Source organism: Cetorhinus maximus, chromosome 5, assembly GCF_964194155.1.
Source record: "Cetorhinus maximus chromosome 5, sCetMax3.hap1.1, whole genome shotgun sequence".
Lineage (NCBI taxonomy): Eukaryota > Metazoa > Chordata > Chondrichthyes > Lamniformes > Cetorhinidae > Cetorhinus > Cetorhinus maximus.
Window position 1 is genome coordinate 143,874,488 of NC_135883.1, and position 24,801 is coordinate 143,899,288.

At 47.4% G+C, this 24,801-nt stretch overlaps 1 protein-coding gene across 2 annotated transcripts in view; it reads right to left on the minus strand.

Moving 5' to 3' along the window:
• Positions 1-23,507, minus strand: part of traf3ip2a (TRAF3 interacting protein 2a) — a 92,194-nt gene extending 68,687 nt beyond the window's left edge. The window contains exon 1 of one of the 2 annotated variants that reach the window (XM_078542593.1): positions 23,473-23,507. Coding sequence is in view for 1 of the 2 variants with exons in the window: in XM_078542592.1 (XP_078398718.1) it covers positions 20,256-20,262 (7 nt within the window). In the remaining variant the exon portion in view is untranslated. Of the gene's footprint in view, positions 1-20,255; positions 20,473-23,472 lie in introns of those variants that run through there. The other variant, XM_078542592.1, reaches the window with a different exon arrangement.
• Positions 23,508-24,801: the final 1,294 nt, after the last annotated feature.

Here is a 24,801-nt window from a genome sequence, read left to right on the forward strand (position 1 = left end):
ACTGCAATCCATGTGGTGTAGGTACACCCATAGTGCTGTTAGGGAGGGAGTTCCAGGATTTTGACCCAGCGACAGTGAAGGAACGGCGAAATATTTCCAAGTCAAGATGGTTAGTGGCTTGGAGGGGAACTTCCAGGTGATTGTGTTCCCATCTATAGGCTGCCCTTGTCCTTCCAGCTGTGGGTTTGGAAGGTGCTGTCTAAGCAGCCTTGGTGAGTTCCTGCAGTGCATCTTGTAGGTACACACTGCTGCTACTGTGTGTTGATGGTGGAGGGAGTGAATGTTTGTGGATGTGGTGCCAATCAAGCGGGCTGCTTTGTCCTGGACGATGTCAAGCTTTTTGAGTATTGTGGGAGCTGCACTCATCCAGGCAAGTGGGGAGTATTCCATCACACTCCTGACTTGTGCCTTGTAGATGATGGACAGGCTTTGGGGAGTCAGGAGATGAGTTACTCGTCACACGATTCCTAGCCTCTAACCTGCTCTTGTAGCCACAGTATTTATATGGCTAGCCCAGTTCAGTTTCTGGTCAATGGTAACTCCCAGGATGCTGATAGTGGGGGATTCAGTGATGGTAATGCAATTGAACATCAAGGGGCAATGGTTGGATTCGCTCTTGTTGGAGATGGTCATTGTCTGACACTTGTATGGCACGAATGTTACTTGCCACTTGTCAGCCCAAGCCTGGATGTTGCTGCATTTGGACATGGACTGCTTCAGTATCTGAGGAGTCACGAATGATGCTGAACATCGTGCAATCATCAGTGAACATCCCCACTTCTGACCTTACGATGGAAGGAAGATCACTGATGAAGCAGCTGAAGATGGTTGGGCTGAGGACACTACCCTGAGGAACTCCTGCAGTGATGTCCTGGAGCTGAGATGACTGACCTCCAACAACCAAAACCATCTTCCTTTGTGCTAGGTATGACTCCAACCAGTGGAGAGTTTTCCCCCTGATTCTCATTGACTCCAGATTTGCTCAGGGTCCTTGATGCCACACTCTGTCAAAGGCGGCCTTGATGTCAAGGGCAGTCACTCTCACCTCACCTTGGGAGTTCAGCTCTTTTGTCCATGTTTGAACCAAGGCTGTAATGAGGTCAGGAGGTCAGTGGCCCTGGCAGAACCTAAACTAAGCATCAGTGAGCAGGTTATTGCTAAGCAAGCGCCGCTTGATAGCACTGTTGATGACCCCTTCCATTACTTTACTGACGATGGAGAGTAGGCTGATGGGGCGGTAATTGGCTGGGTTGGATTTGTCCTGCTTATTGTGTATAGGACATACCAATTTTCCACATAGCGGGAGTTGATGCCAATGTTGTAGCTGTACTGGAACAGCTTGGCTAGTTCTGGAGCACAAGTCTTCAGTACTATTGCCAGGATATTGTCAGGGACAATAGCAGTTGCAGTATCCAGTGTCTTCAGCCGTTCCTTGATATCACGTGGAGTGAATCGAATTGGCTGAAGACTGGCATCTATGATGTTAGGGACCTCCAGAGGGGGCCGAGATGGATCATCCTCTTGCCACTTCTGGCTAAAGATTGTAGCAAATGCTTCAGCCTTATCTTTTGCACTGTGTGCTGGGCTCCTCCATCATTGAGGATGGGCTATTTGTGGAGCCTCCTCCTCCAGTGAGTTGTTTAATTGTCCACCACCATTCACGACTGGATGTGACAGGACTGCAGAGCTTAGATCTGATCCGTTGGTTGTGGGATCACTTAGCTCTGTCTATCACTTGATGCTTGTGTTGTTTGGGACGCAAGTAGTCCTGTGTTATAGCTTCACCAGGTTGACACCTCATTTTTAGGTATGCCTGGTGCTGCTCCTGGCATGCCCTCCTGCACTCTTCATTGAACCAGGGTTGATCCCCTGGCTTGATAGTAATGCTAGAGTGGGGGATATGCCAGGCCATGAGGTTACAGATTGTGTTCGAGTACAATTCTGCTGCTGCTGATGGCCCACAGTGCCTCATGGATGCCCAGTCTTGAGTTGCTAGATCTGTTTGAAATCTATCCCATTTAGCATGGTGGTAGTGCCACTCAACACAATGGAGGGTATCCTCAATGTGAAGGCAGAACTTTGTCTCCACAATAACTGTGCGGTGGTCACTCCTACCGACACTGTCATGGATAGATATATCTGCGACAGGCAGGTTGGTGAGGATGAGATCAAGTATGTTTTTCCCTCTAACAAAAACAGAAAATGCTTGAAAAACTCGGCAGGTCTAACAGCATCTGCGGAGAGAGAAACAGAGTTCTGAAGAAGAATTAACTCGGCTTCTCTCCCCACGCATGTTGCCAGACCTGCTGAGTTTCCCAGCATTTTCTGTTTTTATTTCAGATTTCCAGCATCCGCAGTTTTTTGCTTTTATCCGCTTGGCAGGTTGTTTTCTTTCATCCTTCAGATGGCACGTAGGCCAGGTTCTATTCTGCAGATGGTAAGGGAGACAGAAAAGCTGAGAATGACTGCCAAGGAGAGACTAACAGAGACGTGGTGCCCAATTTTCCATTCCTGGCTCTCGTGCAACTCTTTGCAAATTTAACATCCCCACATTGTTGCAGGGAAGAGACGTCAAGGATGGAATTGCAACTTGCCCCTAGCAACAAACATTACTACTGGGATCCTGGATATCTTTCCCCAAAAAGAGCTCCCCTTGAAACCTGTCTGTGGGAATGGAGGTGAGTGGCACTCTGCTCGCCATCCTGTGCATTCTTCTCTGAAGAGACCTATAACTAAGACCTGCAGTAATGCAAGACATTACCTTTGGAAATGTGGCCTTGAGGATGCTCCCAGCACTTTCTTATCTTTATTTCAAGTTCATCCTCAGGATGTGGGCATTGCTGAGAAGACCAGCATTTCTTGCCCATCCTTAGTTGCCCTGGATGCAACTAAGCGACTTGCTTGACCATTTCAGTGTTTAGGTACAGGGCACCCACGTTGGCGCGGATACAGACTGAGCAACGACAGCAGGGTCTCCTTTCCAAAGGGCAACGCTGAGGTTATTTTGTGGCAATTCAAAAGCTTCTGGATCGCTTTTACTGACACGAGCTTTTTACTCACTCCCAGGTGTTTTAAGGTAAACTCAAATTCTCAAACCGTCGCAGCTGGGTTTCTGAACCCACGTCCTCTGGATTACTGGCCCAGGAACATAACCACTACACCACAGAACCTGAGCATGAAAAGCAGAGCGCTGACCTTCTGAGAATCTCAGCACGTGTGGTTTCAAAGCGTTACACGAGAGCTGCTGGCTAGCGTCTAGGGGTCCCCCTTCAAATAACGAACGACTCTGCCTTTATTTTTTGTTTTGATCAGGCCATAACCGAAAAACTCAAACTCAACAGGAACCGCAACAAAGTCAACTGACTGATGGCTGACCAGAAACTGGCCATGCCCTGAAAATGGCTGCTGTCAAGGTTTGGATCTGTGCCAGGTGAGAGCTACAGTTAGTGCACTGCAAACACACACTCTGAGGGGCGGTGGGGTGGGGTGGGGGTGGTGGGGGGTGGTGCGTGGGAGTGCATGAACAGTCAGAGAGTCTAACCACAGTTCCAGGAAAAAGAAAAGTGGTCACCCTATCAGAGAGCAGACAAACAAACCTTACATACGGCAGCGTACATTGACCAGCGCCCTTCTCATCTTCTCTTCTCTGACTGAGTGTCACTTGCAGGGGAGTCTGAAGTCTAATTCTGGCCTGTGTTTCCTGAGAAGAGTCTAAGTTTCCTCCACCTCATCCACTTAACTTCCCTCCACCTCATCCACTTAACTTCCACGTTGTTATACCACAGGATTGAAAATATATCAGGAGAAAAGCACCGAAACAAAAAGGATTCTTTATTGTTCTCACTAGAGCGACGGAGATTGAGGGGCGACTTGATAGAAGTTTACAAAATTATGAGTGGCATGGACAGAGTAGACAGTCAGAAGCTTTTTCCCAGGGTGGAAGAGTCAATTACTAGGGGATATAGATTTAAGGTGAGAGGAGAAAACTTTAGAGGAGATGTGCGGGGCAAGTTTTTTACGCGGAGGGTAGTGAGTGTCTGGAATTCGCTGCCAGAGGAGGTGGTGGAAGCAGGTACGATAGTGGCGTTTAAGAGGCAGCTTGACAAATACACGAATAGGATGGGAATAGAGGGATACGGACCCCGGAAGTGCAAAATGTTTTAGTTGACGGGCAATATGATCGGCGCAGGCTTGGAGGGCCGAAGGGCCTGTTCCTGTGCTGTACTTTTCTTTGTTCTTTGTTCATATAAACTAATGGCCTCTGGGTAGATTTCTAGTCAAGTACCAACTAGAAAGTGATTCCTTTCTCATTCTGCAGTCTCTGATGCCTTAGCTGACCTTAGCTGGGGGCCGGGAGGCTGGGGTAGTGATATCTGATCACTGTGTCCAAAGGCTCAACTATTTCTATCCTCAAAGCCCATTTAAGGGAATGACCTGTGACACAGGATGAAACAAGGAATTCACCAAGGCTCCTTAGGCAGCACCATCCAAACCCAGGATCACTACCACCTAGAAGGACAAGGGCAGCAGATAGATGGGAAAACCACCACCTGCAAGTTCCCTTCCAAGTCACTCACCATCCTAAGTTAGAAATATATCACCGTTCCTTCACTGTCACTGGGTCCAAATCCCACCCTAACAGAACTGTGGGTGTACCTACACCACATGGGCTGCAGCGGTTCAAGAAGGCAGCTCACCACCACCTTCTCAAGGGCAACTAGGGATGGGTGATAAATGCTGGCCCAGCCAGTGAAGTCCACATCCCTTGAATGAAATTTTTTTAAATGTCTATTGTCGTCCTGTGAATCTGTAACAACACAAAAGGACACTGGCTGTTGTGTGGAATTAACATACCTCTCACTGACTGCACTAAGCACTCACAATGAAGTCTTATAGTGCTGACATCCCAAATGGAGACATGACTAAAATCAAGCTAATTGCACGCTCATGAGGCAGACATTTACGAGATGGGAAGGTTCACTGGTCTTGTCATAACCAAAGGGCCTAGATTAATGCAAACTTTCAAAAGAACCAGAGGTGACAAAGAGGAAGCATATTTTGGCACAGTGAGTAGTTATGATCTGGAAGGCAGTGCCTGAGAGAGTGGTCGAAGCAGATTCAATGGTAACTTTTAAAAGATAATTGCAGAAATACTTCAAGGGGAAAGAGCTACTAGACTATAGGGAAAAGGCAGGGCAGTGGGATTACTTTGAAAGCTCTACCAAAGAGCTGGCACAGGCATGATGGACCGAATGGCCTCATTCTGTAATGGATCATTCTGATTCTGTGACACAGTGGTTGAGGAGGCCGTTTCTCTGATCCTGCTGCTTACTAGTTACAGAGAAACATTGGTGGAATGTGGGAACAGGATCTCAGCTTCAGTTTAGTGCATAACCTGGGAAAATCAAGAAAGGGTAAATATCTGTTAAAAAGACATGGAACAGGCAATTGGTGATCTTCCTCAGAGCAACAAGGTGGGTGACTGTGCTTCCAATTCAAAATAGCTGTGCTATTCTGATAATCCCATACAAACATAGCAGAGGGCTAGAACTAGAGGGGAAAAATATAAAATAGTCCCTATAAATTCAATAGTGAATTCAGGAGATACTTCTTTGCCCAGAAAGTGGTTTGAATGTGAAACTCACTACATCAAGGATAGTTGAGTGGAATAGCACAGACGCATTTGAGGAGAAGCTAGAAAAACACTGGCGGGAGAAAGGAATAGAAGAATATGTTGATGGGGTTAGATGAAGTGAAATGGGAGGATGTGGACGTGGAGTATGAACACCAGCATAGATCTGTTGGGCTGAATGGCCTGTTTCTGTACTATAAATACTTTGTAGTGTCAGAAAGTAACCTTATCCATATGGGCCTTTGGGATAATACCAGGTATCTACAACGCTCCTACACCTTGGGGAGGTGGATCTCCATTAGTGCAGATAGAGGGTGTTCTATTTTTACTTTGTTAGTTTGTTCATATCATTATGACTTTGCAATGCCTGTTTCAATGGAATACAGTCTGAATACACACTGCCACTCCCTGACAAAAGTATGAAGCTGATATTGTTTTTTACATTTTTGGTCAACCTCCCTGCACCTGATTGTTGCTGGATTCTTGTTTCACATGTCCCCAAGAACTTAAAGCTGTGGGGCGGAGGGGCGGGGAAGAGAGAGAGAAGGGCAGGAGAGCGAGAGACAACCTGGACAGAGTGGGGGGGAGAGAGAGAGTGAGAGTGGGCCTGAGCAGAGGCAGCTCACTCAGGTGGATGTGAAATATCCCAGGGCACTATCAAAGAAGAGCAGGGGAGTCCTCCCCAGTGTCCCGGACAATATTTATTCCTCAATCAATGTCATGAAAGAACCCAGTTATCTGGTCATAATCACACTGCTGTTTGTGGGAGCTTGCTGTGCACAAATTAGCTGCCACGTTACAGCAGTGACCACACTTCAAAAGCACCTGATTGGCTGTAAAGTGCTTTTAGATGTGCCGAATTCAGGAACGGCACAAGTCTTTCTTTTCCTTTGTTAACAAGTTGCTTAGAAAATATGTTCAAGCAGAATCAATGTGGTCTTTTGAAAGAAAATTCGTGTCTGATAAGTTTATTGAGGGTGTAACTAGCAGGATGGATAAAGGTGAACCAGTAGATTTAGTATATTTGGGTTTTCAAAAGTAATTTGAAGAGCTACCATGGTGTTATTACACAAATTAAGGGCTTGTGGAGTTGGGGGACAATGCGTTAGCATGGATAGCGGATTGGTTAACAGACAGAAAACAAGAGAGTAGGGATAAGTGGGGCATTTTCAAATTGGCAGACTGTGACGAGAGGGGTGCCAGAAAGATCAGAGTGCCAGCTACTTACAATCTATATTAATGATTAAATGAAGGGACCAAGAATAATGTATCCAGGTTTTCAGGAGATACAAAGTTAGGTGGAACACTAAGCTGTGAGGAGGAGAGGTATGAGCTATGAGGAAAGATTGGATAGCTGGGGTGGTTTTCCTTGGAGTAACAAAGGTTGAGAGGGGATATAGGTGGATAAGATTATGAGGGGCATAGATAGAGTGGATAGGAAGGCACCTTTTTCATTAGTAGAGGGGTCAATAACCAGTGGCCGTAGACTTAAGGTAAGAGGTAGAAGGCTAAGAGGGGAGTTGAAGAGAGATTTTTTCACCCAGAGGGTGGTGGGAGTCTGGAACTCACTGCCTGAGAGAGTGGTTGAGTCAGAAACTCTCATAACATTTAAGAAGTAATTAGATATTCACTTGTGTTGCCGAAACATCCTGGGCTATAGGCCAAGCGCTGAAAAATGGGATTAGCGTAGTTAGCTTTTTGTTGACCGGCATGGACATGATGGGTCAAATGGCCTCCTTCTGTGCTGTAGACGTCTATGAGTCTATGAGACAGCAGGAGGCTACAAAGGGCTAGAGATAGTGGGCAATAAGATGGCAGGTGGATTATAAACAAATGGTCTGCAGTGGCTCAAGAAGGTGGCCCACCACCACCACCTTCCCTAGGGCAATTCGGGATGAGCAATAAAAGCTGGCTTTGCCAGTGATGCCCAAGTCCCGTTCACAAATAAAAGTAATGTGGGGAAATCTGAGGTTGTTCATTCTGGTAGCAAGAGCAAAAAAAAAATGTTTCAAGGTGAAACTTTTAAATGTTGACATTGAGAGAGATTTGGGCGTCCTCACACAGAAAGTTAACATGCAGGGACAGCAAGCAATCAGGCAATGGCCGATTGAAGTACCAGAATAAGGAAGTCGTGTTACATTGGATTAAAGCCCACTACAATTGAGTGGGAGTTCAGTTTTCTTGCTAAATAGTGAAAACTAACTTAAATACTATATCTGACTGTAAATTGCTTTAATTTCATTGTTACACTTAATCTTATACTGAACTATTTTAATCCTTCTGATAGACTGTGTAAAAGCGGCCGAGAGGTGACACGATGGGAGACTGTGGTTTGGGCTCTCATTGACCAAGTGTTTTGTTGGCCTGAAAGGTAGTGCAATAGGAGCCTAATGGTCAAAAATTAAACTTCAGCAGAAATCCAGCAGAGTGTGAAAGCAGACAGCTTACTGTGTGGGGACCAAAAGATAACCCCATCTTAGCAGAATCTGAGCAGCCCAGATGCGAATTAGGGCCAAGACTAAAATAATTGAGTGCCAAGGCTGCCATCTTTTCCTTGCTGTGACCAGGCACTAGCATTGGAGTGTTTATGAGCTGATCGGTGTCGGGATGTGCGAAGCCAGAGATCTTGAGAGTTGGAGCTGGCTTGGGTGGGCAGACGGTTCAATCACATCTATTGTATTTTGGCCATTCAAACATAGCGAGGTAATGAATGGGTTGAGTTGGTCTCTATAGGCTTTGCTGTGATAAGGAAGTATAACAAGCGATCTCCTGGGCAGGGAGAGAGAGGTATTTGGCCAGAAGAGGTTTGGGACCCATGCCGCAGATGGACCCTCACAGAAGAAAGGGGCTGACAAAGGGACCACACGCATTGACTGGAGGGACCAGGGCGGGGGTGATTAAATGGAGATCACGCCACTACCCAGAATGCAATGGTAATGCTGCCGCGCTTTGATATTACTGCTCAGACGTTAACATGTGTCAAGTCTTGCTTATACTGAATAAAATCTAGCCACTGTCACCAATAAGGTTTACCACTTCAAATCATTTCAGAATTCGGGAACGGGAGATAAAGGGTTGATTAACTCTGATACCATTTGGCAAGACCACACCTGGAGTACTGTGCACGCTTTTGGTCTCTTTATTTAAGGAAGGATTTAGTTGCCTTGGAGACAGTGCAGCAAATTGACGCCTGGAGCAAGAAGGTTGTCGGATGATGAGAGGTGGGAGAGGGTGGGCCTATACTCGTTTACACGAACGAGAAGTGTTCTCTGTGAATCATGTAAGATTCTGAAGGGGCTCGACAGGGTACATGCTGTGAGGCTGTTGCCCCTGGTTAGGGAGTCTGGAACACAGGGACATGTTCTCAGTTTAAGGGGCTGGTCGTTTAAGACTGAGATGAGGAGAAATTTCTTCACTCAGAAGGTTGTGGAATTCTCTACCTTAGAGAGTTGTGGATGCGCCATCGTTGACCATATTCAAGACTGAAATTGGTAGATTTCTGGGTTCTAGGGCAAGTAAGGAATATGGGGATTGGGCAGGAAAGTGGAGTTAAGGCCACACTCAGGTTAGTTGACCTTATTGAATGGTGGAGCAGGCCCGAGAGGACAAATGGCCTATTCCTGCTCCTATTTCTTATACTCTTAAGTGCCACTTTGCAAGCGTGCATAAACAGAGCGTAAACATTGGGAATTTGGTGAACGTGGGAATTTTCTGTCAAGCAGCGGATGAGCGCTCTTCAAGTTTAAACTCAGTTTAATGTTTTGAATGTAACTTCACACTTTTAAAAACTGTAAAAGAAATGGCAAGTTACTTGTTCCTGCCTCAGTGGCAGTTAACTGTCAATCAGCTGTAAGTAATGCTGAATAGGTGCTAATTTATTGCGAGCAGGAAGCTGTGCGAGGAACTTGAGGTGTGAGCCAAAAAAGGTGTTTAAAAGTAAACAAGAGACTTAGGGCTGAATTTTTCCATCGGCGAGCTGGGGGCGGGGCCCGCTCGCCGACACGAAAATGATGCGGGATGACGTTGGGAGGAAGCCCTGATGTCATCCCGCCCCATTTAAATCTTCAGGAAGGCGGGGGCGCAGCAAAATCAGCTGTCCGCCCGCCGACCTGTCGATGGCCAATTGAGGCCATTGACAGGATCATTAAAACAATTAAAGGCCCTGCCCGTCCAACCTTAAGGTTGGTGGGCAGGCCAGGAGCCCCGGCGGGCTTCTGAAAAAACATGAAACTCCATCCACCGGCGGGATGAGGTTTCATGTAGGGTTTAAAAACGTTTATTAAAGTTTGAGTGAAATTTATTAACATGTCCCATCTCGTGTGACATTGCCACATGAGGGGGACATGTTAATGATTTTTTAATTTTTCTATTTTTAAAGTTTGAAAACCTTTCAGCGACCTCCCTGAGGCAGCACTTAGCCTCAGGGAGATGTGTGCTCTTCCGTGTGCATGCGCAAAAGAGCGCACTCTCGCATTTGGGGAATCTCCCCCGCTCTACACAGGAAGCGCATAGCGCTTCCCGCTGGACGTCATGCTGGGCTGGCCTTAATTAGCCCGCCCACTTAAAATGGCGGCGGGCCCTGCTTCTCCGGCGGGGATCGGCTCCCCGCCCGCCGGAGATTGGGTTGGGCCCGCCCGCCCGACAGGCAGAAAATTCTGCCCCTAGAGTGACCATAAACCAGCTTTAAATGATTTATGTGCTCAGACTCCCAAATCTCTCCACTCCTCTACAGTTCATTCCGAGCTCCTCACCTGACTGATCTCTCTTCCCTCCAAAGCTGGTGATCTCACTTACACTGAAATCCATTTGCTCACTCACTGAATCCTTCCACGTCCCTTTGCAACTTCCTTTGCAACGTCCCAGTGTCACGATTTACTGTCTCTCCTAATTTAATGTCATCACATTAAGTCACACAGCGATCATCAACAGAATGTAAATGTTGGGAATTTGGTGAGGGTAAGAATTTGGTGCAGTAGGGGAATGAGGTGCTGCATTTTTGCCTTCGATATTTGCAGTGGTCCATTGTCAGCTGAGGCAGTGAGTATTTCAAATGTTTGTCCAGTGTTTCAGTGCTGAGTGCAAGTTGGGCATGTGGGGTTGAGGGGAGCTTACAACAAACTTAAGTATTAGACATAAATAATATAATTAATCTAGACTAAGTTATAGCAGAGCAGATTGTGTGCCTGGACATTTGTGGACAGTGAGATTGTCCTGAATGAACACATAGATGGCTCCATCTTCCATCTCTCTTGCTCAATGTCATAGAGCTGGAGTGTGAGTTGGAGAGAATCCAAAACACAAGGAAGGGGGAGAAGTATCTGAACAGTTTTCTTCAGATTTTGGTCACAATTCATAAAAAGGCCACTCTGGCAGGACCAAAATGGGGTTTGTCTGACTGATATAAGGTGGAATTTAGTGTTTGCGACAGGTGTCTCACCCACCCCCCCTGAAGAACTGCAGCAGCTCCAGTCGCCTCCGTTAGTAAAGATCTGCTTGAACTAAGTACCCATCAGGGCACTTAAATGGCCAGCATCGGGCCTTCCCTGGATTAAGGACCCTGGGGGCAAAAATCCTGCTGCCTGCCAATCAGAAGCAGGCAATGGGCAAGGGTGTGGCTTTCAGTAGGCCCCTCCTTCCCCCACTTCCCAAAGCCAGGTCCCTCGATGAGGCACTGAGTGCCTTTCAACGAGGGGCACCCCCCTCACCCCCCACCACCCCACCCCCACCCCCCCCATCCCCCCCACCCCCTCACCACCCCCCACCTCCCCCAACCCCCGCCCCCTCACCACCCACTTCAACATCCCCCACTAACAAAAGAAATTAAGGATGGTATTAGATCCAAAGAGGAGTCATATAAAGTTGCAAGAAAAAGTAGCAAAGCCCGAGGATTGGGAGCAGTTTAGAATTCAGCAAAGGAGGACCAAGAGATTGATTAAGAGAGGAAAAATAGAATATGACAGTAAACTTGCAAGGAACATAAAAGCGGACTGTAAAAGCTTCTATAAGCGTGTTTAAAATAAAAAAAGATTAGTGAAGACTGTCCAAAATGGGAGAGTTTAAAACAGAGAACAAGGAAATGGCAGAGCAATTAACCAACTACTTTAGTTCTGTCTTCACAGAGGAAGACACAAATAACTTCACAGAAATGCTAGGGAACCAAGAGTCTAGTGAGGAGGAGGAATTGAAGGAAATTAGTACTACTTAAAAACATAGTGCTGGAGAAATCAATGGGGCTGAAAGCCGATAAATCCCCAGGGCCCAATAATCTACATCCCAGGGTACTAAAGGAGGTGACCATGGAAACAGTGGATTCGTTGGTTGTCATCTTGCAAAATTGTGTAGATTCTGGAACAGTCCCAGCAGATTAGGGGGAAGCAAATGTAACCCCACTATTTAAAAAAGGAGGGGTGGGGGGGTAGAAAACAGGGAATTACAGACCGGTTAGCCTAGCATCAGTAGTAGGGAAAATGGTAGAGTCTATTATAAAGGATGTGATAATAGGACACTTAGAAAATATCAATGGGATTAGACAAAGTCAACATGGATTTATGAAAGGGAAATCATGTTTGACAAACCTACTGGAGCTTTTTGAAGACATAACTAGCAGAATAGATAAGGGAGAACCAGTGGATGTGGTGTATTTGGATTTTCAGAAAGCTTTTGATAAAGTCCCACAAAAGAGGTTAGTGTGTAAAATTAAAGCACATGGGATTGGGGGTAATGTATTGGCATGGATTGAGAATTGGTTAGCAGACTGGAAGCAGAGAGTAAGAATAAATGGGTCTTTAGTGGGATGGCAGGCTGACTAGTGGAGTACTGCAGCGATCAGTGCTTGGGCCCCAGCTATTCACAATATATATCAATGATTTGGATGAGGGAATCAAATGTAATGTTTCTGTGAGATATATGGGAACACCACCACCTGTAAGTTCCCCACCAAGTCACTCACTACCCTGACTTGGAAATATATCGCTGTTCCTTCACTGTTGCTGGGTCAAAATCCTGGAACTCACTCCCTAACAGCACTGTAGGTGTACCTACAACACATGGAAGATTCAAGAAACAGAATTAAAGTTTTGAGTCCGTATGACTCTTCTTCTGGTTCCATTAACTCTGTTTCTCTCTCCACAGATGCTGCCACACCTGTTGAGTTTTTCCAGCACTTTCTGTTTTTATTATTCTGAACTTTGACACAAGGGAACACTGGGATGGACCTTGACTTTATGCTATCGTGCAAAATAGGTCAGTTTTTAAAATTTTCTTTTTAAGTAGAAATCATGAGCAATGTAAAACATGCAGCTACCTCACTGTAGTCTGTATTACACTAACACACCACATCCAGCTCTACCCCATTGACTCCTAACACTAAATCTGACTGTGTATTGAAGGAAAAACTTTAAGTAATACGGAAGGAAAGACAATTCATTTTTGTTGCACAAGGTCGAGGTTCAAATAAATGTCTCTGCTATCACTGAATTCTGTTGAGTGTGAAAATAAGAACTGGAACTTAATTCATTAATTCAGAGAACTGAATAATTTCTTTAATTTCCATCTATAGCTTAGCATTTTGTCACCTACTTTTAAATTACCTGTTGCAAACCTGCCTTTTCACCATCATTTACATGTGTGAATTGGACTTGCTGCATTTTCAAAATCTCAACTATCTAGTCTTTGGCCCTCCATTCACCACAACGTTTCTGCAGCGACTAATTTACTAAACCACACACTCAACTTCACTTTTGATGGCCTAGTTCCCAATATTCTCTCACCTTGGTTGTTCCCCTATTACTGCCCTCATCTCCACTCCCTTAAATCCAAGAGGTGTAGATTTGAAAGGATATGGTGCACAATTAGCTTAGCCATCCACCATCAGATCTGACTGGACCACAAAGCAATACCAGGTCCTGCTCTTGTCTACTAAAACTGATCGCTATTCCGGTATCAGCCTGGAATACAAAGATAGCTATAACTTCTTCAATCTACTACAAACTGTGTTCTTAAACCCCTCTCCACTGTCCCATCTAACCCCATCTCCAACAATAAGTGTGAGGAGTTCATAAGCTTTTTTGTCACTAAGATCGGGGCCATCTGATCAGCTGCCAATGCCACGTCCCTCCTTTTCACCTGCTCACTGGGCCAAGCCTCCACTAAAGCTTTCCCCCCCGAACTCTCATCTTTCTCTAGTTTCTCTCCCATCTCCCCACTTGCCCTCTCTGAAGTCACCTTGTCCATCAGACCCACTCCCTGTTCCCTCAATCCTATTCCCACTAAACTGCTGATCACCCAACTTCCCCTCCTGGTCCCCATGTTAGCTGGTATTGGAAATGGTTCTCTCTCTTCAGGTGTTGTCCCTCTCTGTCTTAAATCTGCCGTCGTTCCATCTCATCATTAAATCAACCCTTGATCCCACATCCTTGCAAATTACCACCCCATCTCAAAACTCCCATTCCTCTCCGAAGTCCCTCCAACGTGTTCTCACCTCCCGAATCTATTCCCATCTTTCCCAGAACTCCATGTTTGAATCCCTACAATCCCTGCCACAATAGTGAAACGGCTCTTATCAAAGTTACAAATGACATCCTATGTGACCATGACAAAGTTAAACTTTCCCTCCTCATCCTTCTCAGCCTGTCCCCAACCTTTGACAGGGTTGGCCCCACCATCCTCCTCCAAGGCCTCTCCATTGCCGTACAGCTGGGTGGGACCGCTCTCACATACAGTTCCATTTTTATCTAGCTAATCGTAGCCACAGAATTACTTGCAATGGCTCCACTTCCTGCTCCTGCACTGTTCCCTTGGTGTTCCCCCAAGGATCAATCCTTGGCCCTCTCCTCTTTCTCATCTACACACAGTCCCTCAGCGACATCATCCAGATGATGTTAGTTTTCACATACTCACTGACAATACCCAGCTCTATCTCGCCATGGTCACATCTCTCAACTCCTTCACTGTTGCTAAATTATCAGACTGCTTATCCGACATTCAGTATCGGATGAGCAGAAATGTTCTCAAATTAAATTTTGGGAAGATTGAAGCCATTATTTTTGCTCCCCACTCCAAAGTCTGTTCCCTAGCTACCAACTCCATCCCTCTCTCTGGCAATCAGAGATTCAGCCAGCCTGTTTGCAGCCTTAGTGTCACATTTGATGATGAATCACAGAATCAGTGCAGAAGAGGCCCTTCGGCCCATCGAGTCTGCACCAACACGTGAGAAACACCTGACCTACCTACCTAATACCATTTACCAGCACTTGGCCCATAGCCTTGAATGTTATGACATGCTAAGTGCTCATCCAGGTACTTTTTAAAGGATGTGAGGCAACCCGCCTCCACCACCCTCCCAGGCAGTGCATTCCAGACCGTCAACACCCTCTGGGTAAAAGAGTTTTTCCTCACATCCCCCCTAAACCTCCTGCCCCTCACCTTGAACTTGTGTCCCCTCGTGACTGACCCTTCAACTAAGGGGAACAGCTGCTCCCTATCCACCCTGTCCATGCCCCTCATAATCTTGTACACCTCGATCAGGTCACCTCTCAGTCTTCTCTGCTCCAACGAAAACAACCCAAGTCTATCCAACCTCTTTTTATAACTTAAATGTTTCATCCCAGGCCACATCCTGGTGAATCTCCTCTGCACCCCCTCCAGTGTAATCACATCCTTCCTATAATGTGGTGACCGCAAGGTTCTATACAACTCCAACATGACCTCCCTACTTTTGTAATCTATGCCTCGAATGATAAAGGCAAGTGTCCCATATGCCTTTTTCACCACCCCACTAACATCCCCCTCCACCTTCAGAGATCTGAAGAGCTTCTGACCTCATAGTCGTGCCATCACTAAAATCGCCATGGATTTTGGATGAGGCCATCCAGAACCCTGCCAACTGTGTCCTAACCCCGCAGTGAGTCCCATTCCCCTATCAATGCTGTGTTTGCTGACTTGCGCTTCTCTAATTCTGGCCTCTATAAGTGGCCTGATTTTAATTGTTCCATCATTAATGGTCAGGCCTTTAGTTGCTGAGGCCTAAACTCTGGAATTCCCTCTCTACACCTCTCTTTCTTCCACTTAAGGCACTCCTTAAAACTTACCTCTTTGGTCAAGGTTTTGGTCATCTGATCTAATACCTCCAGATGTGGTTTGTGTCATACTTTGTTTTATAATGCTCCTTGGGAGGTTCATGAGGTTTCATTATGTTAAATGTGCTATATATGAATACAATTTGCCATTTTGTAAATTCAATAGGCCAACCACATTACTGTGGGGTCTGGAGTCACATGTAGACCAGATAAGGGCATGAGTGAACCAGATGGGTTTTTACAACAATCATTTCATGGTCATCATCAGACTTTTAATTCCAGATTTTTATTGAATTCAAATTTCACCATCTGCCATGGTGGGATTCAAACCTGGAACCCCTGGGTGTCTGGAATACTGGTCCAGTGACAATACCGCTCTGCCACAGTCTCCCCTCCCCGCCTATCGTTGAGTATCAGGCAGGAAAGCACCAACTGACTCAGCAGGCTGGCCTTACTTACAGTCGTGATGCCCGGTGCGTTATGACTAAATGTGGCTTCCTACACTTACCCCATCCTCTCACCCCCTCTCCCATCAACACAAACGTGGGAGAGGCAAAGCCAGAGCCCATTAGGAGGGGAAACGCTCTGCAGAGTTCCGTTCCGGTCTCGTCACATGTTCGCAACCAGTCCAGGAGATCCCATTGATCTTGTCGACACCAACTCTCAATCCACTGGGTTAAGAAGTATTGTTGTCTCGTAAAACGTAGAGCCTGCTGCCCTCCTACAAACCAAAACTTTGCACAGCCCCCCTTACTTGGGGCAAACACTGCCCTCGGATTTAGGGCATTGAGCCAACGTCAGCATTTGGCAGCCCTGCTGTATTCCCCCCGCCCCCAGTGGGAGGAGAGACCAGGTGACAAAGTTAAACAAACCCCCGGACAAGATCCAGTCTGTCAGTCAAGGTATTCGAAACGTCTAAAAACGACGCCTGTTTTTATTTGTTTTGGATTTCCAGCATCCGCAGTTCTTTGCTTTTGTCTTAGTGTTTAATTGACTGCCACTTCTCTTCAAGGAATGTCTACCTTGAAGAAGTTTTGCTCTTCTCTCCGACAGGATTTTCGTATCTCTCTTTTGCCTTGTTCACCTTCATTGCTTTCCATTTCTCTCCTGGTGTTTGACAAGGTGTTTACTAAAACCCGCTTTCACAGACATATTTCCTTCCTTAGTGACTGCCTCCGTCTCCAACTTACCCCAAGTGGATTTCAACTGAAATTCCATCCCTCATGTTTCGAACCCACCCAGGATTACAGGTATCTCCGGGACATACAACACTCCTCGGACTGCTGTTCTCATCACTTCTGAGATCCACACTCAGTGCCATGTGCCGCCATATGAACACACTCGACCTCTCCCTCCAGCAGCACCGCCGCACTCTTTTTCAAAGCTGCGCGTGCCCCCAGTTTCATTTTATTCTTCGTCTCATCCGACGCCTCAACAAGAAACTTTTTCTCTTTCTCTCAAGTGCTAAGGAACGCAAGCTCCAACACCTCATCGACACCAACGCCCATCCAGGATCCTCCAACCCTGCCTGTCCCTCTGTCCCCATCCCGTCTTCCAATCCCAGCCCTGGCCGTGTATTCACCATACCCCCTGACCTTCCCCTCTCCGACACTGAACGTCAGTGCTCAGCAAAGGACTTAGTTTCATACTCTTACGCCCTCATCTCAATGAATTTCGGGCTCGGCACAATGCTGAACTCTTCTTCCGCCATCTTCGTCTCCGTGCTCACTTCTTTGGGCAGGAATCCTCTCCCCGTTCAACGGATCCGTTTACCCACCTCCAATATTCTCCCTCCACCTGGACCCCTCCCTCTGGATTCTTACCTTCTCTTGATCTTTTCATTGAGAACTGTCGGCGTGACATTAGTCGTCTCAATTTCTCTGCTCCTCTCACCCATTCTAACCTGTCTCTCTCTGAACTTACTGCACTCCGTTCTCTCAGGTCCAACCCTGACATTGTCATCACATCTGCTGACAAGGGTGGTGCTGTTGTTGTCTGGCGCACTGACCTCTACCTCGCAGATGCTGAGCGTCAACTTGCAGACACTTCCTCCTACCTCCCCCAGGACCATGACCCCAACACCGAACATCAAGCCAGTCCAGGACTGTCACTGACCTCATCTCCTCTGGAGATCTTCCCTCCACAGCTTCCAACCTGATAGTCGCCCAAGCTCGGATGGCCTGCTTCTACCTCCTACCCAAAATCCACAAACAGGACTGTCCCGGCAGACCGATCGTGTCAGCCTGTTCCTGCCCCATGGAACTCATTTCTCGCTATCTTGACTCCCTTCTCTCTCCCCTTGTCCAGTCCCTTCCCACCTACATCCGTGATTCCTCTGACACCTTACGTCACATCAACAATTTCCAGTTCCCTGGCCCCAACCACCTCCTCTTCACCATGGACATCCAATCCCTCTACACCCCCATCCCCCACCGGGATGGTCTGAGGGCTCTCCGCTTCTTCCTCGAACAAAGGTCCGAACAATCTCCATCCACCACTACTCTCCTCCGTCTGGCTGAACTTGTTCTCACACTGAACAATTTCTCCTTTAACTCCTCTCACTTCCTCCAAATAAAAGGTGTGGCTATGTGTACCCACATGGGCCCCAGCTATGCCTGTCTCTTTATGGGGTATGTGGGACATTCCTTGTTCCAGTCCTACTCTGGCCCCCTCCCACAACTCTTTCTCCGGTACATCGATGATTACTTCGGTGCTGCTTCATGCTCTTGTCGGGACCTGGAAAAATTTATTAATTTTGCTTCCAATTTCCACCCCTCCATCATTTTCACATGGTCCATCTATGACACTTCCCTTCCCTTCCTTGACCTCTCTGTCCCAATTTCCGGTGATAGACTGTCCACCAATATTCATTGCAAGCCTACCGACTCCCACAGCTACCTCGACTACAGCTCCTCACACCCCGCTTCCTGTAAGGACTCCATCCCATTCTCTCAGTTCCTTCACCTCCGTCGCATCTGTTCTGATAATGCCACTTTCAAAAACAGTTCCTCTGACATGTCCTCCTTCTTCCTTAACTGAGGTTTTCCACCCACGGTAGTTGACAGGGCCCTCAACCGTGTCCGGCCCATCTCCCGCGCATCCACCCTCACACCTTCATCTCCCTCCCAAAAACATGATAGGGTCCCCCTTGTCCTCACTTATCACCCCACCAGCCTCCGCATTCAAAGGATCATCCTCTGCCATTTCCGCCAACTCCAGCATGATGCTACCACCAAACACATCTTCCCTTCACCCCCCCGGCGGCATTCCATAAGGATCGTTCCCTCCGTGACACCCTGGTCCACTCCTCCATCACCCCCTACTCCTCAACCCCCTCCCACGGCACCTTCCCATGCAACCATAGAAGGTGCAACACCTGCCCCTTCACTTCCCCTCTCCTCACCGTCCAAGGGCCCAAACACTCTTTTCATGTGAAGCAGCATTTCACTTGCACTTCCCTCAATTTAGTCTACTGCATTCGTTGCTCCCAATGCGGTTTCCTCTACATTGGAGAGACCAAATGCAGACTGGGTGACCGCTTTGCAGAACACCTTCGGTCTGTCCGCAAGCATTACCCAGACCTCCCTGTTGCTTGCTATTTCAACACTCCACCCTGCTCTCATGCCCACATGTCCGTCCTTGGCCTGCTGCATTGTTCCTGTGAAGCTCAACGCAAACTGGAGGAACAGCACCTCATCTTCCGACTAGGTACTTTACAGCCTTCTGGGCTGAATATTGAGTTCAACAATTTTAGATCATGAACTTCCTCCTCCATCCCCACCCCCTTTCTGTTTCTTCCCCCTCCTTTTTGTTTTTTCCAATAATTTATATAGATTTTTCTTTCCCACCTATTACCATTACTTTTAAATGTATTTCCATCCATTGTTTTATCTCTACCTTTTAGCCTTTTTAGATTCCTTCACCCCACCCCCACTAGAGCTATCTGTACCTTGTTTGTCCTGTTTTCTACCCTTAATTAGCACATTCCTTAGATAATATCACCACCTTCAACATCTCTTTGTTCATTTGTCTGTGACATCTTTTGGCTATCTCCACCTATCACTGGCCCTCTATCCAGCTCTTCTTGTCCCAATAACCCCCCACCCCACCCCTTTAAACCAGCTTATTTTTCACCCCTTTCCTATTTTTACTTAGTTCTGTTGAAGGGTCATTCGGACTCGAAACGTCAACTGTGCTCTTCTCCGCAGATGCTGCCAGACCTGCTGAGTTTTTCCAGGTATTTCTGTTTCTGTTTTGGATTTCCAGCATCCGCAGTTCTTTGCTTTTAGCCTTTTTTTTTAATTTGATGCCCTGACTCTTCAAATAACGAGAGGCTCTAGTACTTAAAGTGGGATTCGGATTAGTGGATCACCTCCTTCACCTTCAAGCTCAGTGCTGACATTAGGCGGGCCAGTTACTGTTAATACACACGCTCGACTCGTGATAATAATGATACAATTCAACCAAGTCTAACAGGGAAGAGAGTTATAAAAGCAGCCCTGCCTCAGCCGCATAGGCAGGAGGTGGGGGTCCGTTTTGTGTCTTACCTTGCATTGCCGTGCCAGTGATTGTGGCGACGATCTGGTCTGAATTTACTCCTGTTGACAGTAGAAAGATAGTAGGAAGGAGAAAGATCCCGAGGCGAAACTAGAAAAAGGTGTCTCAACCCGCCCGCCCTATGCAAATCTGCAGCTCCGAAAATCCCCAGCGACCAAAGCTCAGGACACACCGAGAATTACTGGAAATCAAATGCCTGTAAATTTATGTTCCGTTTCCTCATCCTGGGCAGAATAGGGATTAGTCATACCTGCTGTGTGCGTGTCCAAAATCTTACTCTCAAATTCTTTTCGGGCCTGCCCTGGGAGCCACTGAGATTTTGTATGGAGCGAGGGGGAAGCAGGACACACAGTCTCACTCAATTAAACATACTCACTCTCACTCAGACACTCACTCACTCAGACACTCACTCACTCGGACACTCTCACACTCACTCAGAAACTCACTCACTCAGACACGCACTCTCACTCAGACACTCACTCACTCGGACACTCACTCTCAGACACTCACTCACTCAGACACTCTCACACTCAGACACTGACTCACTCGGACACACTCTCACTCAGACACTGACTCTCACTCAGACACTCTCACACTCACTCAGACACTCACTCACTCAGACACTCTCACACTCACTCAGACACTCTCACTCTCACTCAGACACTCACTCTCACTCAGACACTCACTCACTCTCACTCAGACACTCACTCACTCGGACACTCACTCTCACTCAGACACTCACTCACTCTCACTCAGACACTCACTCTCTCACACTCACTCGGACACTCACTCACTCGGACACTCACTCTCACTCAGACACTCACTCACTCGGACACTCACTCAGACACTCACTCACTCCGACACTCTCACACTCACTCAGACACTCACTCGGACACTCTCACAATCACTCAGACACTCACTCACTCGGACACTCACTCTCACTCGACACTCTCACACTCACTCAGACACACTCACTCGGACACTCACACTCACTCAGACACTCACTCTCACTCAGACACTCACTCACTCGGACACTCTCACACTCACTCAGACACTCACTCACTCAGACACTCACTCACTCGGACACTCTCACACTCACTCAGACACTCACTCGGACACACTCTCACTCAGACACTCACTCACTCAGACACACTCAGACACACTCACACTCACTCAGACACTCACTCACTCAGACACTCACTCACTCAGACACACTCAGACACTCTCACTCTCACTCAGACACTCACTCACTCGGACACTCTCACTCAGACACTCACTCACTCGGACACTCTCACACTCAGTCACTCGGACACTCTCACACTCACTCAGACACTCACTCTCACTCAGACACTCACTCACTCGGACACTCTCACACTCACTCAGACACTCACTCACTCAGACACTCACTCGGACACTCTCACACTCACTCAGACACTCACTCGGACACTCTCACTCAGACACACACTCAGACACACTCACACTCACTCAGACACTCACTCACTCAGACACTCACTCACTCAGACACACTCTCTCACTCTCACTCAGACACTCACTCACTCGGACACTCTCACACTCACTCACTCGGACACTCTCACACTCACTCAGAAACTCACTCACTCGGACACTCTCACTCACTCAGACATTCACTCACTCAGACACTCTCACACTCGCTCAGAAACTCACTCACTCGGGCACTCTCACTCACTCAGACACTCACTGGGACACTCACTCACTCAGACACTCACTCATTCGGACACTCTCACTCAGACACACACTCACTCAGACACTCTCAGACACTCACACTCACTCAGACACTCTCACTCAGACACTCACTCATTCGGACACACTCACTCAGACACTCACTCATTCGGACACTCACTCACTCACACTCACTCTGACACTCTCACTCAGACACTCACTCACTCGGACACACTCACTCAGACACTCACTCGGACACTCTCACACTCACTCAGACACTCACTCACTCGGACACTCACTCACTCGGACACTCACTCACTTAGAAACTCACTCATTCGGACACACACTCACTCAGACACACTCACTCATTCGGACACTCACACTCACTCAGACACTCTCACTCACTTAGACACTCTCACACTCATTCAGACACTCTCACACTCACTCAGACACTCTCACACTCACACAGACACACTCACTCAGACACACACACACACATTCACACACAGACACACTCATTCAGACACTCTCACACTCACTCAGACACTCACACAGACAGGCTCACTCAGACACTCACACTCACACAGATACTCACTCACTCAGACACTCTCACACTCACTCAGACACACTCACACAGATACTCACTCATTCAGACACTCTCACACTCACTCAGACACTCTCACACTCACACAGACACTCACTCATTCAGATACTCTCACGCTCACTCAGACACTCACACTCACACAGATACTCACTCATTCAGACACTCTCACACTCACTCAGACACTCACACTCACACACTCACTCACTCAGACACTCTCACACTCAGACACTCCCACGCTCACTCAGACACTCTCACACTCACTCAGACACTCTCACGCTCACTCAGACACTCTCACACTCACACAGACACTCACTTATTCAGACACTCTCACGCTCAATCAGACACTCTCACACTCAGTCAGACACTCACACGCTCACTCAGACACTCTCACACTCACTCAGACATGCACTCATTCAGACACTCTCACACTCACTCAGACACTCTCACACTCACTCAGACACTCTCACACTCACTCAGATACTCTCACACTCACTCAGACACTCTCACACTCACTCAGACACTCACTCATTCAGACACTCTCACACTCACTCAGACACTCGCACACTCACTCAGACTCTCACATTCACTCAGACACTCTCACACTCACACAGACACTCACTTATTCAGACACTCTCACACTCACTCAGACACACATGATTCCTGTTTCTTTTAAAACACAATAAAAAGGTGACATAGCTGAAGCAGAAAAACTTCCACCCGGTGACTATGATAAGCTGTTTGTATCGCTGGAGAAATACCCAGCTGATCAATACAATTTTAAATATACCTGCAGATGGACAGGTATAAACAAGTAGGTAGATAGACAGGCACAGACAGAAACAAAGGGTGGAATCGTCCCAGATTTGTACTAAGTGCGGTAGTAAGTGTGAAAAATGATGTTTTACCCGCCGGCCATGATGGGGGTTTTCGCACTGTATCACCTGCTTCCTGCCTCATTAATTATGCAGCCACTGGAAACACGCTGTCTGGCGGGCGAGCGGCCTCTGAATCACCGGCAATGCCATTACCTCACTGTTACCTCACTCCGGGTGCCTTATATAAACTGCGGATACGCACACAGCTCTCAATACCTGCAGCCCAGGACTGCTCCAGTGAAGACATGGCCCTGAAAGCCAAGAAGAGTTCAGTGACCCATCACTGCAATGCCTTTTGGAGGCCCACCATGATGTCCACTACCCTCGGTCTGGCTGCAGGACGTCCAGCAATCTCACCACTCCGGCTTGGGAGGCAGTGGCAGCGGTGATCAATGTCAATGCTGCGCAGAAGAGGTTCACCATCCAGTGCAAAAAGAGGATGAATGATCTCATCCGTGCTGCCAGGGTAAGGCAACCATCCCATCACTCTAAACTCACACACGCACAAGCCCATCACACATTCACTGGCATCTCACTCACTGCCAGCTCAAGGGGCATCACCACTCACTCTCTCACACACACCCTCACATCTCCATCTGGCCTCATCTCCTCTGGAGATTGCATCTTCAGCCCTCACCACCTTGAGGCCACTTGTACAGATCAACATGTGCCCCCACACACACACACACACACACATACAGTGGGGTACCCCCCTTCCCCAGTACAGCCCTGACCCTGCAGCCTTTTCGCTTGCCTGAGGTCACTTCTCCTCCTTCCCCAAGCAAGCCCTAGCCCTGCAGATGTTGAAAAGCCACCCCTGCCTTACGGCTGGCCTGGTAGGTAGAGACCTGCCCATGAGCCCCCACTAAAAGTGATGTGGTGCTGCCTGTGAAGCCTGGCGCTGATGACTGCGAGTGCTGCCCGAAGCAGGATAGGCAAACAACCCTCAAAGTCCCAAGTGAAGTGTAAGCTTGAAGCGCAGGATGATCCAGCTTTTGGGGGGGGGGGGGGGGGGGGGGATATTCCGGCGAGCAGGGCTTAATGAGATGCTGAAGTATTGAAATTAGGTCCCGATGTACGGTAGCAGGAAATGGCCGCGCCGTTAATGGTTGGAGTGGACAATCGCAAACCGGTTTCACGATGGCGTAAAACTGATTTTTGGCCTTCTTGCCATCCTATCTGTTTATGATGCCCACTGCCAATGGGAATGGAAAATTCCGGCCAAAGAGATAGAAACAGATGGACAGACAATGATAGACGCAGACAGACACATAGATAGACAATGATAGGCAGACACAAACAAATAGATAGGTGGGACAGATAAAATACATGCATATCTTCCTGATACAAAAACAGGAC